Source organism: Opisthorchis viverrini (genome assembly GCF_000715545.1).
Source record: "Opisthorchis viverrini unplaced genomic scaffold opera_v5_276, whole genome shotgun sequence".
Classification (NCBI taxonomy): domain Eukaryota; kingdom Metazoa; phylum Platyhelminthes; class Trematoda; order Opisthorchiida; family Opisthorchiidae; genus Opisthorchis; species Opisthorchis viverrini.
In genome coordinates this window covers 378,654-401,651 of record NW_008751931.1, presented here as the reverse complement: position 1 = coordinate 401,651, position 22,998 = coordinate 378,654, and the positions used below count along the sequence as shown (strand labels likewise).

The 22,998-nt window shown below is 43.4% G+C and overlaps 1 protein-coding gene across 1 annotated transcript in view; it reads left to right on the top strand.

Annotated features, from left to right (window-relative positions):
* Positions 1 to 2,459: 2,459 nt before the first annotated feature.
* The window catches only part of T265_14826 (hypothetical protein), a gene marked incomplete at both ends in the record, with an annotated part of 66,037 nt that continues 45,498 nt past the window's right edge, over positions 2,460 to 22,998 (top strand). The window contains 3 exons of the mRNA XM_009175458.1: positions 2,460 to 2,565; positions 13,496 to 13,961; positions 16,748 to 17,504. Coding sequence (XP_009173722.1) covers positions 2,462 to 2,565; positions 13,496 to 13,961; positions 16,748 to 17,504 — 1,327 coding nt within the window. The remainder of the gene's footprint in view (positions 2,566 to 13,495; positions 13,962 to 16,747; positions 17,505 to 22,998) is intronic.

The window sequence follows — 22,998 nt, the reverse complement described above, 5'->3', positions numbered from 1 at the left end:
GAACATATCGGTTACAAATAGAAGATGGAGCAAAATGGCACACGGATTCAACAAATTTCCCAAATGATGTGGGTTACTTGGAAGCAAACTAAGAGGTGCGAAAAAATCTAACGGTGAATGACAGAGCACCGACGACAAAGGTCCACGACGAATGCTTTCGGTATTTGTCGCATGAAGCATGGTTTGTTTTGTTGAATTCCCAATCTGTTGTTTGCGTCTAGCGAGTGAGTCATCTGAATTACAGTGCACCTATCCTAGCCGCCCGAGCGGTTTATGCTGGCAACCCTTCATGGGGAACTGTCAATGTGTATTGTATGTCTCGACCAGAATAATTCTTTCCAGGTTTTTCCACCTGTCTGGCAAAACTATTTGTCATGAGCTCATTCTTTTCTTATGAATCTTTTAAACAATCAGAAACCCTTCTCTGCGCCTCTCACTTAGTTTCACTTTGGCACGAGGTGTTTACGTAGGCGATCAGGAGCTAGCCCAAAAAATAAAAACTTAGATTCCGTTTCGCAAATACTTAGTCATAACCAACGTTCCTTACGAATCGAATTCACCAGCTTGAGGTGGTTTATGGTTATATGCTTCTTAGGACAGCTTTATATAGCTTGTGTTCCGAGTGTTGCTTGAATTTTCTGAGTTCCCCTTTTCCCCTCCTCGTTCAAATTGAAAGCTTTAAATTTTCAGTACATCGTTCGAAGTCGGAAATGCTGCTGAACACTGCTCCGTACAGCGTTTTAAGATAACCGGTAGATACAACAAAATCTGCATTACAAGCGAGCAGTGACTGGGTATCGTGCGTAATCCACTCACGTTCTGCAAGCTTGCTCGGGTAGGTTCGCCGGGTTATTCCTTGCTTGGAACACATGGAAATCTGAATATCTGTCGGCTGATTAGGTGAAACGTGCTACACCGAAACCAGTAAACAGGCGTTCTTATCACATCTGTCCATTAACCGAAGCATTCTGTCGGATAAAACGGTGCAATCCACACGGTTCAAATAGCTTGGTTTGTGATTAGGGTAATATGAAAATGGAAGATTAAATGCAGTACAACTGAACTCACAATAGAATGAATTTGGGATGTCATTTTCACGTCATATTGTTATAGCAGTGATGGTCGGTTCCTTCAGATTGACACTGTCTGGGTATAGTTGGTGATTATTTTGTGAATAACCGAGACATAGGAATGATATTCCGACTAGTAACACATAGGCCCGTACCTCCTTAATGGTCTCCTCAGTTCTTTTGCCTACTTGGTAATCAGACTGTTCTTCACAGCGATCGAACATATCGGTTACAAATAGAAGATGGAGCAAAATGGCACACGGATTCAACAAATTTCCCAAATGATGTGGGTTACTTGGAAGCAAACTAAGAGGTGCGAAAAAATCTAACGGTGAATGACAGAGCACCTCGAATAACCTGAATTGTACTGTTTTTTGCACTTAGATTGGACTGAACTTATTAGTGCTTCGCACTTTCTTATCGCTCCATAATGTTTGAGGAATTTTTTAAGGTCAAAGTCGAAAATATTCGCATATTCCTTTAACAGTTGTGTTGGGTGACGTGTTGAATATCTGCACATCATATGCTGGACTGGAAAATAAGCGCTGGCCTGAATTCAGTTTAGTGAACTAAACGTTTCTATTAGACTAATTTTCGTTCCATAGTTGTACTGGAAGTTATAGTTCGTTAATCACCTAAAGACTGTAATAAATGGTAATCAGATAAAGTGAATAACATTTATTACTGTTTACGGGTTGGTGTACTTAACGTGGAGTTTCTGTTACAGAACTTCCTCATCTTTCAATTCTTGGATATCTATGTTAGCTCACCAGTGCCTTTTCGCTCAACGTGTTTGAAACGGTCTACATGGAGTCGGTCTTTTCGGAGCCACTTCAGTCGTATGAACGGAGAAGGCTGACTGCAAGATTAGCTGTTTACTTGGAGTGGTAAATCAAGCAAACGATAGATCGGTTCAAGAGCGGACAGAATCATTCTTGACATAGCAGTCACTGCTGACGTACCTGCGCTGTGCAACTTCTTTTTGCTGTGTGTCGTATCATGATTGGGGGTCGTATTTCTTTCCGGATCCTGCTGCTCTGTAAAGCATCGGATAGCTGTGTGTGCTTATTTATGTGATCGTTCCCAACCTTTACCTGTTGTGAGGCGGAAAGAGAGCTTTTCCAACTTATCGTTAAATCTCCAAACCAGTACTTGTTTTATTCTACCTTCCCACTTCGACCACTCCTAGTGGTATTGCTTCCATTGGAATGGTCTGATTTACCTGCGACCAACGGCATCTGTTTGCTTCTTTTGCGTTGCCTAGTTCAATCGTCTCTATCCCTACCGCAGTATGATGCTTTCCGCACTCTGCTCATCTTAAATAATTTGTTTTGTTTGTAGGAAGCATACCTATTGGGTTGACCAAAAGCGTTCCTAATGCCGATGATGCGACCGTTCGACTGCTCGATACCGCTGAATACCCTTCAATCGCACAGAAACAGTCGTGTTCAGACTTTTCTGGCCGCCCACTCAGGCGTTGTGAACGACCCGAGAGGTAGGTCTACTGCCTTCAGCTTTTATGGTCATCGTTTTCTCTCCTGTACATAACAGTGCGTGTTATTTGAAACTCGAAGGAGTCAATTAACCACACCGGCCTCATCCAGAATACTCAGCCTTACTATCTTCAGATTTTCTGTGCTCATATATATGATAAAGCCGCCGGAATCGGGCACTCGAATGAGCCCCTCGTGGTCAGTGTCGTCTTGTCCCGCGTGATCCCAAATGAAGAGCGAACTGCAAAAATTTAGACGATGACGCCAGTAAATAAACTCGTTACACAAATTGTACAGCCACTTGTTAGAGACACTTTGACCTAGAGGATTTGTGGGTCGTGACAAACCCCGTAGAGAGTGCATTTTGTTGGGCTGCTTTGGAATAGTATGATGGCACTCAGTAGGTCACTCTGAACGGTTCAATCAGTTTAGTCGGTGATTAGTATCTATCCGATGAGGTCACGTCATTCATATGAGTTTAAAAGTAAACTTTGACCAAGCTGATATTCAATTCAGGGACTGGTTTGCTTATTTTCCTGCGAATTCTTCTTGTATCCGAGCCACCTTGATTTGGAAGCGGGATTTTTTTTAGGATAGTGGCCATCTCTTTGTCGCAGGTGATTGCACTAGATGGGTTCGGGTGTTTATCTTATTGGAAAACAGTTTTAGAATTCACTCCGAAAAAGACAAACCCCTACATACATGCTGATCTTATGGTTACTATATGGCCGATATTTCCTGGTCACTTAACAGCTATGTAATCAACGCTGTTCCCTTTCTACGGTGTTCCTTTTCCTATCGTGTGTGTTCTATGAAACCTGTCTTTGTCCGCAAGAACCAACCACGCCCAGTAGTTCTGGTTGTCTGTCAAGTGTAGTCGACCCCTTGATTGGAAGCGGGATTTTTTTTAGATAGTGGCCATCTCTTTGTCGCAGGTGATTGCACTAGATGGGTTCGGGTGTTTATCTTATTGGAAAACAGTTTTAGAATTCACTCCGAAAAAGACAAACCCCTACATACATGCTGATCTTATGGTTACTATATGGCCGATATTTCCTGGTCACTTAACAGCTATGTAATCAACGCTGTTCCCTTTCTACGGTGTTCCTTTTCCTATCGTGTGTGTTCTATGAAACCTGTCTTTGTCCGCAAGAACCAACCACGCCCAGTAGTTCTGGTTGTCTGTCAAGTGTAGTCGAATACTGAAATACACAATGACACACACAACTGCAGTCTGAGAACCGGATACGTTGACCTAGTAGTCATGAAATGGATTCTGGAGATTCAAGGCGGCGTTCCAGCAGCCTCATAAACGTGTTTAACAAGCCTTGTCAGTCAATGGACACCAATGGACTAGAGATATCTTTCTTCTAAGGATACATCTTTTTGTACTTTGCTGTTCTGCTTCCACTTAATGCATGGTTGGGCCGAAGGGTTCCATCATCACCCGACTTTCCTCCATTCAGCTTCGTACATCCATCCAGTAAAATATCACTAGTATAAGTATCCCTTTGGTTTTGCCAATGCAATCGTTGGTTTTTATTTACAAGGTTTGCGGGTGAAGCTATGTCCGAGAACGAACACGTTACATTTGTTTTCCAGCTGAATTGTTGGCAACGAGGTTTAGTTCATCGCCGATCGTTCCTTAATTCTCGTTATTCATGCACGTGTGGCCCTGTGAGAGGAGTTTTGCTCCTTGATGTTGATCAAGGAGGAGGAGACGAAAATTTGGATGACTCAAGTACACATGATGTGAAAGAAAAGACAGAATGTTTGTGACTGAAACCTGCGACCTATCGCTTGTCGAATTAGTGCTCTGCCAACTGAGCTACCGCGGAGCACATATGCTTTTGAACTCCACATTCATTTGTCCAATGTGGAAGTCCCATTAAGGCTCACTAGGGGCGCCGATGTACACCTACTGGGCAGGGGTGTGGCGAATCAGTGTGAAACCCTACTTGATGGAACGTGGAGCACAGTTCGTAGAACGGTAATTAAGAGGTCGTGAGTTCGAGTTCGCTTGCAAATAGTCGTGAACGATTTGCTGAAATCCAAAATTGTCTTAAACGTCAACTGATCCTAATGTCGCTGCCCTATTTTCGTTTCCTGTGGACAGGTTTGAAATAGTTCAGTGACTTTCCTGTATGTCAACACTTAACACTTTTAGTCCTGCTGATTAGCTTGACCGATACTGTGAGAGCAACACAGTTTTCATTGAAAATTAGACAGTACACAAACGTACTGCAAAACGTGTAAAATAGATCGTAAAATAGACGAAATACCGAACTACGCCTTCATTATGGTTCCTAAATAGGACCCAACATGGTCTAGTCAATAAAATCGTGACTATCACAGGTTCGTTCGATTGACCGATAATGCATCATTCCTCATCCATATCACCCTCGTGGGATACACCAACATTTGTTTGGCCCTACATTCTATTCGTTCTCTATGGTACTCCCGTGTAGTGGTATTTTTACGCATTGTTTTCTTGTTTTACTTCCTCGTGAGTACCGTATCGATTCTTTGTTCACTGCGCGCAGAATTGCTTGCGACCACGCACAGGCTAGCTAGCTCCAGGCTGTCTGAGTTTCTCCCAGTCTGTCAAATAGCTGGGATACGAGACTGGCTCAGAAAATGTTTTCAACCCCCTATTCACACTACTTTAGTGTCTCTGTTCTATGTAACTGCAATTGATCGTTATAAGCTTACGGAAACAGCTGTGATTTATCTGCAAGTACTCTTGAATGTACATTTTAAAGGATGTCAGTTCTTCTCAACTAAGCTGGCAAACCTACCTAACTTTAAACGGGTAGATACTTTTCGTTGTGAGTCTTTTTCCTATGCTGCTGAGGTGTATAGTTTTTTAATATGTCTCCTCAGTTTCGATTAGCTTCGAAACACAGTTTATTTCTAACGAAAAGCAGATGCAGCCCTACAATGAGCAAAACCACGTGCAATGCCCGTCGATCCATGGGACTGCAGTGCTGCTTCCCTCGAGAGATTGTTCCACAGGTGAGATGATCCCAAAAATAACACAATCTGATTAATCATGTTGGCAAGGGTCTACATGGGTTCATCGCCATGGGCTCAAAGCTATGCTCCTGGTTGTTCAAAAGATGGTTTTATTCAGTATCCACTTGGAAACGGTTGACTTGGGTACCACTGATGCCGCAGGTACCACTGAATCACTACCAGGACATATCAGACTGGCTTTCATGGTGTCCCTGGTGACTCACGGTGTGTTCGCTTAGATGCGCACAAGAATTTGTCAAAATGCGCTCTAGATTGTTTTGTTTGATGAAACGCTGTGCGTTGCGTACATGTTTCGTGGTTGAAGTGCTTGAATTGTACAGCATTGAACGTCTGTTCATTCTCAAAAAGGCTTAGGATAGCGCCCGCATCAATATCGTATAGAATCGGAATGAAAATGCGACCTGCTTCTTGGTTATCACCAGAGGTGGGTACAGGACTATGGGTAGAAGATATAGATCACAGGTTTCTATCTAATACCAGAGATATTAGTTTCGCTTGTGGATAGGTTTCAGTATATCAAAGCACCCTTTTATGAGCCTGTCAAGCCGGTCAAGCTGTGTAGAAATTACAGAGCAACTAAGCTATTCCCAACTAGGGGGATAACAGCGAGCATTGCGTCTTGGAATCCATGGCAGGTCAAGTGAGAGCGTACGATGAAAGCGTTTTGTATTTTATGTTTCTTTCTCCGAATCTCTCATGAGCTTACGGTGGGTGGGCTTGAGAATCGGAATCTGAACTCGAAAGGAAAGATTCGCGGACAAATTAGCAGATTTGTTGACAGCCATTCATCTAGCCCAAATATAATAGCACTACGATAACCACTGGTACCGCTCTAAGGAATGAGGTGGTGGTTTCGTCGGGAAATTCTTTTAGGTTTAAGTATAGTGCCGTATTCCGCGGACACAACACCGTGCGAGCATATCCGCAGGGGACTTCACAAGATAGACTATTCCAGCTGCCATAGCTAAGCGGGTGGTTCACGTGCAGTTGGGGGACATTTTCTGTTAGGAACCGGAGGAGACTTATGTCAACTCGCCAACCGACGCTTCGCGGTCGATATGGCCTGGGAACTCTAGTATCTTGCAAGTTCGATTTCGTCCTCGAATATCTGTCCACAAGTTGTATACCTCTATAATTTTTATGGTTTTGATGTTGTTACGTTCGCCTGATCAGCTTACGAATTGATCGTTTCTGCTGGAGTATCGAGGAGCTTTTAATCTCGAAACGCGCCACACTTTCAAATAAGACCTCTCGCCAGTTGTCTGTGTCCAGCGACACACTTTTCCATTGTCTAAGATCACATGAATGCTCTCTGAATACCACAGGTTCGGATTTCCATGGCCTTTAAGACCGCTGTTCAACCTCCAGTATGGCAGTTGTTTGAGAACGTGATCTGTATCTATGCGTCTCACACGCCCTAACCAGTGCAGCTTGTCGCGAATCAAGATGCTCACGATTCCTTAAATCTTTAAGTTCTGAATCATACATGGGATCCAGTCCGACCTATGTACGCACAATTTCATTTGCAGACGCTGCAGATAAAGTCGGCCAAGAATCCGGACATGATGCCAGAATGTTTTTGGCGTCCCACTACCGTATTTAGGTGTATGATACACGTTACACCGCGATTGTTCTGTTCGTTTGCGAATAGTAGTTGCTTCCAGTACGCTTTTGAAACATTCTAAATGTGATGCTAGCCTTCGATATCCGCGAGCTCAACTCTGTGTTGGTTGTTCAATCAGTGATTGGTGCTGTCAACGTAGCGGAAATCCGTGCAACAGGCTGCTATACTACCATATTCCTAAAAAATCCTGGCGCCCTCGAAAATCGGGTGATAGAAGCGAGCGTTTCACTTATATTTATAATTAAACCAAATCGCAAACGACAGATTCAGGTGAGTCTCCTGTCACAATCAAGTTGGTATGCAAATGAGTGTATTTCGCCAAAAACTGGGTGCTTCGAACTTATGTGATTCCGTTAGTTCGCATAATTCCTCCCCAAGGTTACAATGGAGCGCAACCGTCAGCAAAAAAACCCACATGAAAACCTTTGATTCATCTAGCTTTCGTTTGACTGAAAGGCGTTTTGCATAGAACAGAAAGGATGACTATCCAGACGGTGGTGAATAACCTCACGAATTTTGTGAAACACTGCAATTAGATATGAGCTCAGTAAAGTTGGTGTTATTTTGTCCCCGTCTCAACGCTGAAATTCGCAGGCATGCTTGCGCAGACTGGAACAATGGTCTTTGTCCAAAACACTTGGTAAGGTCGGCAAATTTGTTTGGTTAGCCCACCTTCCGATTCTCTGTTCGCCAAATTTAAGGATTTGGTTTAGTCAACGAACAGGACATAGAACAGTTGTTTGTTCTCGTGGTATTTCTGCTGTATTTATCTTATCGTTGTGGTCCTATGAAACATCCTTACGCTTGTTAGTAGTGTGAGGAGATTTGGGATTTTTGTGGAGATTTGGTCCTCACACTAACGGTGGAAGAATAAATTTCACCCGATGAGTGAAACTTCTAGCTGAGAAGTCGTTGTTCGAGGAGCGAGTCAACACGTGTTACCCCGTGATGTGGATCCCGTGATTGAAGGATGAACGGCGCTATATCCTGTCTAAGTGCGAGTCAGTCACACTGCTGATCAGCCACTCGTGGCCGAACGGTTAAGTGTTCACACTATTAGCCCGGAGGTCGCGGGTTCGAGACTCTTCGGAGTTTCGTGAGATGCGTACTGTTGATGATTGCCAGTAAGGATGAATCAGCTGTACAGTGCTTTTCGGCTTTTCAGCATAGATTGGCTTCACTTACAGGACGAAATCTCCACAAGCATCCTTACGTTTAAAGAAATACTGGACGGACTAGATGAAGCACTTTATCTTATATTCTTCTGCATACCCTATGTTACCACGGACCTTCCCGTTTTTCATTGGTCCACTAGCTTATTTTATGTCTCCAAACTTTGCCCGATCCTCGAAATAGTTCTTCCCGTATGTTACATTATTTGGTTTCTTTGATCCTTTTCGATTCCCGCCGGCCGTCTGAGCACTGGTTGAGAACACAGGTTTTGACCGGTCAGAATGTCTTCAGTTTTGGACTCAAAAACTTCTTTCAGTGTTCCAAAAACTCTGCGGATTCGCGTACGACCGGGTTGTTGCACGTTCCATTCCGCAGCTTATTCAAACTTCCTATAAGATTGCCTCTTGACGTTCGAAATTCCTCTTTCGCCGTAAAGCTTGGTGGGTTATTCAATACTTTACTGAAAGCTGCTGTTCAACCATGGATGATAACAGGGTACCATTTTCATCTAAGCCAATCCTTTTGCGCTGACTATTTCATTCCAGTTGTCCCCGGTGCAACTTTAAGAATGCGTATTTTCATTTCTCCTAATTCCTCTTTGACTGCTATCCACACACGGGTTCCAGGATCCCTTGGTTGGTACCTCGTGAAGTACTGTTACACTCACTGTCTCTCAGTTTTATAACATCCAGCCTTAGAGATTGTTCTTTTGCTTTATGACGGCGCAGTTTTTTTCAAGGGTACCCACAGCTCCGCTCATTCCAAAGAATAGTCTGTATTCACACCTTTTGGCAACATGCGTTCATGCGGCACGCACTAGATCTGACTTCATTTGCCATGTTACCACCTGTCATCATAGTGTGAGCGGCTAACTGAAGAATGTATAAATTCAAATCTCACAAGCCTCCAGTTAACGACTCAATGGTCGGGCGTTCTGAAATTTGACGAATTGATGAATGAATAAGTTGAATGAAAGTCGATAAATTGGCCCGTCAATTTCCGCTCTGGAGATAAAATACGGAGTAGACAGTTGCGGTGCTAGCTTACCTGGAAAGGCAGTAAAGTTGGTCGAAGTGTATGAAAATGTTCTAAAATGAGTGAGACCAATGTGACAAGAACTAACACCAAAGTAGGGCCAACTCGGAATGATTTCTTTCTGGACACAAGTTTGTTTTGCAGTTTCGACTGGCCACAATTGCAAACTAACGTCACTGTCTATCAGCCTTGCATGAGGGAGGATGAGATAACAATACAAGAACTTCTCGCATATATTGACACCTGTTGAAGATGCCAGCACTATCTTGCACACTTCTGAATGTGATAAACACTATCTCAAGGGTCACTTCAGTTAAATAACACTTATCTATGCACCTACGTTCACACTTGAGCAGTACGTAGCAAATCGGATGTCGCCTGTTCGTCTGTCAGAATGCGATATACGCGGCTCCACTCGTAAACGAACTTTTGTTCTTGGACTTTGCTACTAGCCCTGCTTTTATGTCCTCTTGTGTGTTGTAAACAATGTTTTGTTTAATCACTTGGACAATGCTTGGAACCGATTGAGAAGTCATTGTTTGGGGATTTAGGTTGGGAAACAATAGGTGAATTTTTTGTTTATCTCCGATCACCTGTTCCCTGTGTTGGGAGAGAGTGGTGTTACTGCTTACTGTATCATCAACTAACAAGATGTGGGAACATCACCACTTCTTTTCTACTCGGCCCCGTTATTGAATCTGTCAGTCAATTCTGATCTGAGGGGATCACTAGTGCTCACCACACTTCTACCAGAAATATAGGCTTGAACCGGTGAGGCGGCTACGATGATTTTCCCCTTTTCTGGTTTCTCTTGTTATGTCATGACAAGCAGGAGTGTTTACTCTTGTTGATTAGTTGTCATGGCAACGTCTGTGAGGTCATGATTGTTACATTCTCTGGACTAACGCCGCCAGAGACCAAAAACTGCAATAATGCATCCATGCAGTGTGGAATTGACTGATATTTACTATTACCCACCCAGGAATATTTGTCAGTTTAAATAAAATTTGTGCATGCATATTCCATCCAGTGTCCCAGTTGCAGCACATTTAGTAGTATTTCTTTCGTGAGATATAGGTACCACATGAAATTGATCAGTAACCTTGTCAAGTTACTGAATAAAAGTGTGGACATTCTTCAGGGAAGTAACGAAAGGGTTAACCTCTGGACATTGGCCTTGCTTGGATTTGAACCACTTCTTTTAGGTTCTTTATAATGGTTGGAAATTTCCGGGCTGTCGAAGAGTTTTCGCCAATCTTATCAGTAGCCCCATCCATGAAAACATGGTTATTTTTTGGCCGCTTGCTTAAAACGATAATAAATATTTATATTGGGAAAGAGCAGCAAGGAACTGGAATCTAAGCGAACCCTTTCGAGGTCAAGTGCCCTCTAACACATGACAAGACTGTATATAGTTCAGCCATGTCTGTTGAAGGGACGGCCTACATTTGACAGATGAAAATTTTAATGTATTTATACTAGAAGAGTGACTCGATTTGAGCCAGTTTTCCTCTATTTTCAGCCACAATATTTGTCTTCTTTATAAAATTTAGGTGGAATTGCTACTGAAATTTATAAACCGTGCATAAATGAACACCTCTATCTTGGTGGTCAAAAACACACTGTAAAAATTGATATTTCGCCGACGGAACACAGATTTGGGCTTAGTTACTGGTTGCAGAATGGACACTTGCAGTTCGCCCTATTGCTTCGGTGATTCCGGAAATGTCTGGATTGTTATCAAAACTACTTTATGGTGACGGAGGCGCTACATTTTTGGGTTTTCCAAGTAATACTGCACTTGTCCCCGTTGCCATTTGAACATCCCTGCGATCGGTGTGAACAGCAGTTTCCCAAGGTCATCCCATTGGTGACCTGAACCGAAATGTTTAATAATCGATAGCCATTTGGGTTGGTTTCTGGTTTCTGAATTTTAATTCTGCTCTGTTTAATTCATGTTATAATCTTTATAATCTTAGAGATTTGAGACGGACTTTCTCGAAAAATGTTCGTCCATCCGTTGTTTGCTCACACAAACCCAAGTATTGGCTCATGAGAAGGCGTAAGCATTGAGAGATTTTTAGCAGTCTATGAAAGCTTCTCGTTTTGTTCAAGATTCCAATTGTCCATATTCTTAGATGACGTTTCTGAGTATGTGAACTCTTTGAACTTCCTTGATATATATATCCTACAATGAGAACATTCTTCTTAGCTGCTGCCTCATGATGCTACCCCTCGGTACGGAGTTGGACCGTTAGAATGGATCACGAATAGTTGCTTTGTCGAATCCATACTGCTACCCGAGGTCAGGACGAGGTAGCAGACTTTATTCAAGCAAGAAGAAAGTTCTCAGGCAACAACAACACCGGACCGTACCACTCCCTTTTCATAAAACAGCTTGCGCTCAAGGAATTTTCAGGATAGTGGTGATGTCCTATTCGGCGACTCACCGTGTGCGAACCAAATAACCATGCTTTGCAACCAGATGAGGTCTTTACGCGTGGCATCGTTAATCTAGCAAATGGTCAATAAATTCAATGCTGTTTCAACGGACTTGAGCTTTGATCGTGATTTTTACTTCAGCTTGAAATTGGAATCAGCCTGTACACACCAAATTAATTTAGATCGATAGGGGTTTTCTATGGGCTACACTCGTCTGCATCTTCTGCATCTCTTCTCCATGAAGAGCAGTCACGATGAAAGTGTCAGTGAGGCGATAGCGGGGAACTTCAACTGGTTCAGTTGAGGGAGCTCTACTCTTTCAGTTCGTACGCGATGACATGGAAAAGGCTATTGTTTTTTACGGGCTGCTAGCCATCGCGGAAAAGCTATTGACATCCAGGGAATCAAAGTTTGGAGTCCTAATGCGCTTGTGTTGGAAGTCAGGTACAGATATGAGCATATTTAGAAGAACAGGTATTGCAGCTATAGTCCGAATCACTTGAATTTATTTTCTCGAGATTCTCTCGACTGCAGGCATTTGTTTCACTATTTAGCAATCCCAGCCTACGTAAAGACTTCCCCAAACTCATAGTTGGACGACTGGAAACATTGGAGGCAGAAGCCTCTTCAGTGGAGCTGAGCCTCTCAGGCCTTATCTTGCTGATCCAGACTGATATCGACGGGATTTACATAGTGCTGGTAGCACGATTCGTAAACGTCTTTTGATTGGCGATTCGGCAGAAACTCCGAAATGTCGTTGGCGGTATACTCAGTGGGTGTCGCACCAGCGGTTGGATTGGTGGCCTTATATTTGCTTGAACGGACAGCAGTTCCGTCATCACGTGTTCCTGTGACAGCCCCACGTGAACAGTATCCTTTGTGATTGTATGGACACAACTCAACTTGTCATTGGGGATCCTGTGCCACTGGAGACACCATGTACACGATACTTCACTGGTTCCGCCTGTCCTGTGCCAGGGCCATTGACACCACTCGGATCGAACAGTATTCATGCACTTGATTTTCAAGCATTAGATAGACTTCGTCCGCGGTATCAAGTCATACGGCCATAAATGTTTGCCCCGGGACCAATAATTAATTAGTTAAATATTGCTATTCTCATAAAGTTGATTGATTAATAAAGGTAACTCCATACGAGTGAGGTGTTTGCGCAAACGACGCTTTTGTGTGTTGCAGTTTTACCTTTCTCCTTTCTTTAGTAATTATAGGATAAGATTATCGAAATTGTCTTGGGTTGTCGATAGATGGGCAATCCAAGTGTCAATGAAACACCTACAATACGAATGGCACTCACATGGGCTCTATGTATTAATGTACGAGAGTTATAAGTGAACTGTATTTCTCAATTTCAGGAAGAGAAGAAATAAATCAATATGCTTCGCCCAAAGTCTGATCCGTTCTGGTTCTTGGACCCACCACTTTTGTTGTTGATTTCCTCTGTAACATCATTATCTCATCCCTGTTTTCTGACTTTTTACTTCCCTATATTCTGGACATCATCACCTGCCACCTTCACTTGTGTAAACTGACCATTTAAATAAAACAAGATTGGGATCAAACATTAGTGAACTAATTCTGCCCTGATTCCATTCAAAACCTAGCCAAAAACACATCTTGCTCTCTGGCATCCGCAATTCTTGGTCGTCAGTCGGAGCGACAGAACTAATTTCCGCGCGGATTCCTGAGGAGATTGTTTCCGACACCAAATCTTTCTCTCCGTCACACCTACATTCCACTGCGCCGCTTGGTAATGTTGGTTTACCACCCCCAATGAATTTTGCTGTTGGGACAAAGCTTCGGAGTCAACCAAAGGTGACCGTTCCGAGCCTAAACAAACTTCACCAAGCCCCTTCAGTGGACCGCTCCATGGCGGCACCATCGGCTGACGCTCAAGCTCTGTCAGAACGTTGCTGTCTACCAGTTACAGCACCGGTACTTCGACCACCCCGACCACCTTTAAGAACAACCTCCTTGGTTCGGGGTACGCAGTCGCGGGAGGCAAGTTTTTCGGATTCCAACGGAATCCATTCCGAGCCCAATGCCGTATCCATGGACTTCGGCTGTAAGGTAAGGCTACTGTGCTCGGTTTCAGGGTACTAGGTGTTGGCAGTCTTCTGTACTTCCATACACTCTCAACCTGAGTCTGAATCACCATACTTCAGTTAAATGTTTCCTGCACTAGAATAAAGGTTTTTGGTGACTGTCAGTGCTTTTCTGATGTGCTTCACGTATTCCTGTAATCTGAATTTCGGTCCGATAACGCGTGTAACTTTGCTTCTGCTGTGTTAGTGAAGCCGGAACTGAATCACTGACTGGAATGTAATCAAGCAATGTGACATCGTCTTCATACAAAACAGTGAACTCGAATAATCCGTATTGTCATGGCAGGGGAATGGTGTGTGCCATGATACGCTAGGTGATCGCCTCCCTCATGCTACCATCGTTTGTCTCCTGAAAGTGGGTCAGTAATAGTGGGCACCACTGGAAAAAATTCAGCCTACTACCTACCTGGTCTATCGTCCATCTAAACGAGAAGTGTCGTTCAACTTATACAGCTGAATTTGAATTGCTGAGACTATACCGAGTAAGGTCTAAGCTACTTGTTTGAGGGATTTTGTTGCGGAATTTCTCAGAGTGGCATGTATGATGTGGGCGGTAAATGTTTGTCCACTTTTTCGTGGTTGTTTTTTATATTGCCGCACAATCCTGGGGGATTACGCCTTGGGTTAATGATACTAAGCGATATGTTAACGCATCATCCTTATCCACAAAGTACACTTCATCCTGCAGCTCGTTCCTCAAAGACGACTGAGAATTTCGCATAGATAAGTGTCTCCACGGTTAATGGCCCCAAACATTCCGTTACATTACTTTGTTTAGAGTAAGCCGGCATCGGAACACCTAGATCTTTGGAAAAATGAATTTACACCATCTTTACCTTAGAGAAGGTGGTTGAACATCGCCATGGCTTCGGGCGATCAACGATGACCATTTCTATGAAGCCTCTCCTGAGTCATTCAACTACCATAAACTATAACTGTCCACCGGTCCAAAGTGTATATTCCAAATTCCTGCCTGGCGCTCAAACGCGTTTACAGCACATTATTAATTTCGTTTTCCACATCCGATGTTGTCATACCAAGGTGTCTTGCATCATCCTCTGTCCTCAAATTCCTCACTGTTGTGCTACTCTAATCTTTTTCGATTGATTCGGTAACCTTATTATCCGAAATACTCCCACTAACTGTCATTCTGGGGTACCCATTACGCTAGACTCGGATACTTCAGAATTCCCGCTCGCCTTGCTGTACACTTTGGCATAAGCAAGACTGAGAAAATATATTTGTGGGTAAGGTGGACGTCATGTTACACAGCTGCGTTTACCTTGGTAGCTGCGTAATTTCCCTTGGGGTGGCGAAAGATATCATATTTTGAATTGGAAGGACTAGGGCGACTTTCCCACCTAGTGTCCATGGCACTGCTTGGGTGCACCTATCAAGTGCAACGTCTACTGCGTTGTGGTAGAAAGCTAGGTGGTTTGTGGGAGTGCGACGTGTCCGAATGGAGTCATACGATGCCATCCAGTCATTCATCAGCCCCTATTGCTACTTGACACTCTTCTCATTGGAATGCGACGGCTTTCCGCTGCCAAAATTGGGCTGTCATTCTGAGTTCGTCGTAGTTTTGGTTGATAAATGTGTCTGGCAAATCCTAAATGTAAAGACCGATTGCCTCTATTTATTCATTTCATCCACAACTACGCTCTCCTTGCCCGTGAAAGTTATTGCCTATCTCTGCAAACGTCTGGGTTTTACTGATTGAACGATACTCATTGCAATAAGAATGACCAGTATGGAGGTCGTTGACAGCCCTCTACCAATTTCACCCTGTTTGGGACTTTCATACTGATTACATTGGGATGAAAGAAACTCTATTAAGTTTCTTCGCAGCGGGACATCGAGGTGGCCAATGTGCTTCATAGTGTGCAGAAGAAAACCAGCATACTATTGACCATGAGATACTTTATCGAGCTTGCAAAAGAATATTGGTAGCTATGAGTTATTCGTTGGGACTTGACCAGGTAGCTGTTGCTCTGTTCGCCAAGCTTGGAAACTGACTTGCAGACGTTTATTCAACATTAGAGGAAACATCATCATGCACTGTTGGTAATATCTCATTGAATGGTGACAAAACGTTTGCCAATCTGTCCGGTGGGCAGATAAACACCACGTGATCAACCCCCAACTTCATCGAGTCTCTTTGGAGTTCTATCACATTTTCTATACGGATGCACGCAGATGAGGGATAACGCTTCACTACATGAAATAGAACACAATGCAACAAATTAATACGATGACCCTTGTGTGATGGAACAAAGATTGATGCTGAGAGGGGAGTCGATTCGTGATTTTTGATAAATATTTATTCCAAACGGTACTCATTTGATTTCAGTGGCCTCGAAGATGAATGAATATGCTCCAGTTCAATTGGATGTTTCAGATTTTGTCGCTTCATTGAATCACGATAGGTGATATACACTCCCGAATATATCAAGGCATGATGTACCGAAATGGTAACTTTAATGTTTCTTGTTCTGGGCGACATGTCGTGGTAAGAATTTCGAGCCAGGAACTTTTTTCACTTCGTTAATTTAGGGAAGCGGTGCTAATAGTTATCAGATATCTCATTTTAATACTGATGTGGCTCTCTTTCATTAAAGTGGTGTCCCACGCTATAGTATCACACTGATTACACAGCTGTGGTGCAGTCTTGGGTGTACCTCTTGCTAAACATTGTGTTGAACGTTCCGTCTATGATGCTGATGTCGTATGCCTCTTTACTTGTTTCCATAGCGTTCCTCTTTTGCCGAATCGGAACCCCCTCCGAGAAGCTGTTCAGCTGTATCAGGAACTGGTGATCTGATTGACAAGTTGGCGGACATTGAAGTTGAGCAAGCCGTTTGTAACAAGGAGACAATGTGGTGGCTTCGACTACTACCCTACAAGCCGTCTAACTTACCCACAAATCTTGCGGATCGTCTACGACAGCGTGACAGTCTTATCCTTTCCAGGGCCTCACCAAGTACGGTTTTGTCCAATAGTTCCTTACCCACGTCATTACCACAATATTTTGTACCGACCACCCAGGCTAAAACCTCAGAATCTCCTAACCTTATGTCGCAATCTATGTTTGAACAGCGTGACCCAGCTGACCGTTTCTCTTTCACAGCTGAGCCCAGTTGTGAACAAAATGCGATAAAAACACAAGCAAGAAAAAACAGACCACGACTTACGGTACGGCCGTCCAGTTTGTATACTGAAAAAGCCGATTCTACCAAAATTATGGTGTCCGCGTCAGTTTCAGACGGTGGAAGTGGAGGTTGCAATACTCCTCAGAATTCTCTACAGGAACAGTCTAAATCGTTTACTCCCACTCAGTGTCCGACCGAAGCAGAACTGCCTTCTGCTGCATTAAAGAGCGGAGCACATTGCCGCCCACCGGACAGCCGCTTTCCTGTAGAAACGGGCCAGACGGACAGTCCCCTCTTGGGACAGTACTGTCGCCTGCTTATTCTATGTTCCTCAAATCCAGCGGCACCTACTAATTCAGGTGATCTTCCAACTCCTTCAGGTGAAACTGCTGTTACTCCCATTTGAGAGGGCTTGCTTTTTTTAAGTTGATTGTATAGTGTGTAAATATTACTTTCTTTTCTTTCATTCTTATTTATAATTTGCACTTAGCCTGCTTTTTGAACAGATGTCTTTTCAGCCTGTGTGCAGTAGACCAGGCTTGTCTCGTTTCACTTGTTTGACTGTGACGAAACTGGCTTAACTGCACAGTTCTGATCAATTCGGCTTTTTAAAAAGAAGCACTGCTTGTTTCCGGGGTCACTGTATTCAATCGCTATTTAATAGGATAGGAAATTATTATGATATAAGATGACTCAAGTGGTCCAGGGACAGACTTCTAAATTGCGGTGCAAATCTACCGACTCCAGTGACCACATTGTATGAAAAACAGAGACAGTATGTGATGGAAGGCTGAAACGCCATTTCTGCGAAGGTAGATGGTTTTTCTTGCGGCATATGTTTCTAGGCTAAGTGTGAACAGTTTAAGTGGAAAGCACCAGAAGTCCACTCACTTACGCGTGTCACATGGCACGTGAAGTACTACCCAGAGGCACCGACTGAGAGTGGTCGTGGATTATGAATGGGATTCGCTTTGTTTGACATGGGACGACGCAGAGTTCCAAATGATTTGACTTTAAGTTTTGAACCCGCTGTATACCATCTCTAAGCCAGATGTTTATTATAGTGGTCAGCTTTCACAATTTTATTAACCACATCGCCGTTGGCACAGCTACTCACAAATTACCATGCTTCGTGACTTCAGACATAGCTGGAACCGCATCGTTCAAGCGTACATCAGTATGATCTTCTACCAATAGTTCCCAACTTTGTCGATGGAAGCCAGAACGCTTCTGCACTTCACTACAGAAAACCCCAATCGATTCGCCCAAGATATCGCAGTACAGTGGGTTAGAGCGGACAACTGAATGATTTTTTATAGAAGGATGTGCTACTCACAAAAACTCCCCACTGATCGTATGGGTATTGCATTCCAAAAGTCTGCTGCATTATCTTGAGTATCGTGAGAACTGAAACATGAGGCGGCTTTTGTCCAGAACATTCACTTGAAGAATATCACAAACAAGTTCAGCGGGGGTTCAGCTGAGTCCCTAGTCAAAAGCAACATAATTTTCAGATTAGTATATTTGGTCCAAATAATATGCTGTTCTCATTGGAAGATCGTTTTTATAAGTATGCATGTTCGAAGGCTTATCTCCTAACGGAGGAGCTTCCAGCTCTAAGGACGGACATTTATTTTTGTTGTTTCTCCTATTCCTCCGGCTCCATAAGCAGATATTCTCAAGAATTTTTATGGACAGGATTTTGACCAACATTGTACAGCGTAGTAAAGAACTCCTCTGTCTACTACATATTTCAGCAACTATCTAATGAAAGTCTATGCACACCTATAGACTGTTGATCAGATCCAAATCTGCAGTTGCCATGTTGCCAGCTACTGCTTACGAAGAACGGTCAACAGGGCGTTGAGACATTTGTGGCAGAGGGTATAGTTCTCTCCAAACAACCTGCAGTCTCATCAACAACACATGCTGACAGCTCTTCTTCCTCATAATGCTGGAGATATTTCCCACCGATTGTCACTACTACATTGCTGCGCTAACTGATCAGTTGGAAAAAATTTACCGCCATTGACAGGAGTTAAATGTAAGGTGCTAGGGCAAATCGAACACCACGAAGCTTTGTGCAGATGATGTAACTGCTTCAAACATACATAACTCAACAAACCTTCAAACCCACATAAACCTTAGTGCACTGGCGGATGACAATCGGGCTTCATCTTGCCCACCGTAGACTGGCAATCTGTTTTCGGATTGACCTGTTACATCAAACTCTACAAGTGGACTCCTACACACACGAGTTAGTGCGGTGCGTTGAGCCTCCAACTGAATGTCACATACCCGCTGTAAACCCGAGGAAATAAAGCAGGAAGGATAGTTCTAAAGTCAAACGCATGCCAAACTGGTGACCCATAGTTAGGGATCCCAATGGGTGGAAGTGAAAGTTTCAACTGCTCAGCCCAATCGAACTGTCGTCTGGCCTGCGCAATTCTCTCTAAACCATTTGTTGTAGACGTGAGCGAACGTGCTTTTTTGTTGTTTCCTTGTAAATAAATCGGAGGGAGCTGCGTTTTTTCCAGTTATTAGCTGATTTGTGTTCTTCTTGGTATCATGGATGTGGTTGAACAACCCGGTAGACAGCCGTCCCATTCATCTAGTGTTTCAAGTTGTCAGATGTCTGCTGGCGGGTTGGATGAATTGAAGGCTATCGTTTCAGAAGCCAGTTAGTGCTATTCCTCCGAAAGGACCTCCACATTTTACGCAAATCTTTGAAGTTTAAATGGTGCAGTTAATATTGTGTTTCTTGACTTTGGGATTCTTTCGAACAAAGTCGGTTGCTCATGTGACGCTAACTTCTAACATGCTGCTGGCGAGCGTTAACTTAAGCTAGTAGGTTAGTGTGACAACTTTATGAATATGTCCATGTGGCGATGTTTGGTTATTCGAAGACAATTTCGGTTTGGTGAATGCGTAGCGCGAAGTCTGAGGAGTGGGTCACCGTTGCCGTTTTCGCACGACGCATGGACTCAGGGATGGTCTCTAGCGGCACATGCAGTAAGGTTTCCAAGGCAAATAACCTTGTCGATTTTCGGAACCGACGGAGCAGAGTACCAATTTCGACATAGGTGATTTTGTGGTCGCTTGCTGAGAATAGAGGTGGAGCAAATACACATCATTTTCACTTATGATCGGCCTGTCAATCTCAGGCGGAAGGAAGAAGGATTTTAATGGATTCTACGAGGCTCTAAATCGAGCACTTTATTGACTTCATGAACGTTTTGTTAGTTAGCCAAGCGTGTTTTCCTGAGCCCCCTGTACCGATTCCATTTGAACTAAGGCGCATTCCTGATTGGCGCAGTCTGATTGTTATTCAGATTCTGCAGTTTTTGGATGTCTTCCGAGCCCAAAGCTAGCGGCTACTCTGGAATAACGCGCTCACGAAAGATTTCTTGCAAAAGACAAATTCGCATGGGCTGCTAGGCTCCTCCCGGAGGCACAGTCGGATGAAGAAGGTGTGACGCTTTCGTTTCAGCAGATCGTACTTTAGACTAACCACGCAGCCCGGAAGTCTGATCAGTACAATAGTTGCCAGGAGCAAGACTCAGGGTTACACTGTATTCACACCCTCTTCGACAGAAAGGCTATTGGCGCATGCCTACTAAATAGTAGTCTCAGGTTTCATAAAGGGAACTACTCACAATTTTGCTAGAAACTTATCAGCAACCTTGTGAATAGTTTCCTCACACGCTTGTTTTAGACGCACTATCACACATTCAAATCAGGTAGTACCGGCGGATGGAGAACACAGCAGAATGTAAAATACAGAGAAGCACTTCAGAGTAGTGTTCTAGTGTACAGTCAATGGCGCTAGGTTGTTTTTGACGTGAAAAATTGTATTGAACATGAAATAGGTAGTTTACAGTGGCAGGATACAGCAGATCATACATCACTCGCTGTTGTTTCAGAGAGCAGAAAGTGCTAACACAATCAAGACTCGCACACCCCACACGATGTAGGATGGAAAGAAAGGTCCACTCCATGTACATGATAACAAGGTATCAGTGGTACGACTAAACGCCACAGTGGTAGCCAACATTAGGTCTCTGAGAAGCCATAGGAGAACAACAGCCTCGAAATGTTAGTGAAATCACGCGGCCCGTAAGAAATGGTGGGCGGTTCTTGGATCAGAACATCAAATGTGGATGAATGGTGCGTCGAAGGCTGCGGTGAAGTGGGGTGAGATTCGTGCACTTTATTCGTGACACTAATTCACAACTGAACAATGGTGAGGTCACCAGGTTGACGCATTCTCATTTGTCCCGGTTAGTGATTGAGCTCACACCACACGCTATTCACGATCATTTGAGAGCTAATATGGTCACTCCCAAGAGAAGCGAAATCGTAGTGGGGTGTCGAAGGTTCCGTAGCGTTATGATTAGTGCTTCTTCAATAAATGTACTGCACCATCTCACATATCATACCTAATGATACAGGTGCAGCACATGCAGTTGAAGAATATCAACAATGAGATTCAGGTCTCATGTGTGACTCAACACTGTTCCAACGGATGCACCAAACATTGGGGTTCAGTGAGGTTTCAGAATAAAATGTGACCTCATTACCTGTACGATCCTGTGCTAAGGCCGCGATCTCAAAGCAAGGAATAGGTTACTTAGCCTAAACGCACGATCTAGGTGTCCTATCTGACAGGTAACGTGCAGTCTAATTCACCAACGGACGGTCAGTAATAATTGCGGCGAAACCGAATTCTACGAACTTCACCTGGGTTTGTTCAGTAGTCGCAATTGGGCAGTGAACAATATATTGAATTGGACTTGGGCAGACAGTACAGATATGTAGACCGTGGTTCTATAGGAAATTAACAGTAAATCGTGAGGAGAGTTAAAGAAAGGCTTACGTCGAGATTAAACCTTGGGCACTTAGCAACACAGGATGGCACACAAAGGGCAGCGTGCTATCGGACAAATTAAGCGGGAAAATTGTTCAGTTCAAAGTGGAACAAAATTTCAACAAGTCCATGGATAACTGTAAACAAATCGTCTATAGAAATGGTTGAGGTAGAATCGGCTTTGTATAAAACAGAACGGTTCAGTCTTGAAACTTGAGCAGTCACGGAAGGGTGATGAACTAGCCTGAGGAATAGGGAAACAAATAATTACGTCACTTAATTAACATTACCATAACAACATTTTACATTTTACATTATTCCCCTCGTTCGCTTAAAGTTTATACCACCTGAAGGATGGTCAATCTGAAATCCATCAAGCGGCCGACTTTCGTAAATCACAACTATGACATTTTTGTCACCTCACTCATCGGCCATCCCATTTTTTATGTCGTCCTCTGTACTCTGAACACTGGCCGAAAAATTTACCTTCATATAGCCATGAGAAATGATGAATCATTGAATGTATCCCGTAGTATTCGGTAGTACACTGATAGCTTTAGGGCTTCGAAGCTATTCGTGTTCTTCCATGCTGAGTGCATTTTGCATATTGGACACGATCAAGTTAATCATGTACACTTAATGTTCATGTGAGCACCGAATCCATATGCACATCAGCTTAAACCAGCTTTGAAAAACTGTTCTGGTAATTCTAATATTTCCACTAAATGAACCTCCAATAAGCTCAGACCTTTCTGTCTATACAGAGGCAGCACACAGACTACTCGGAGAGATGGGCTGATACTTGGTAGTCTGACAACTAAATTTATTGGGAGGGGGGACTTATATATCTTTTGGAATCGCACACTACTACTCTCACAATATATGGGGGGACAAGTATGATTCTATGGTGTGACGGAAAACAGCTGGCACATATCGCGCCTTGTTTGGATCGATACATACGAACTGGAAAGACTTCACTTTCGGTT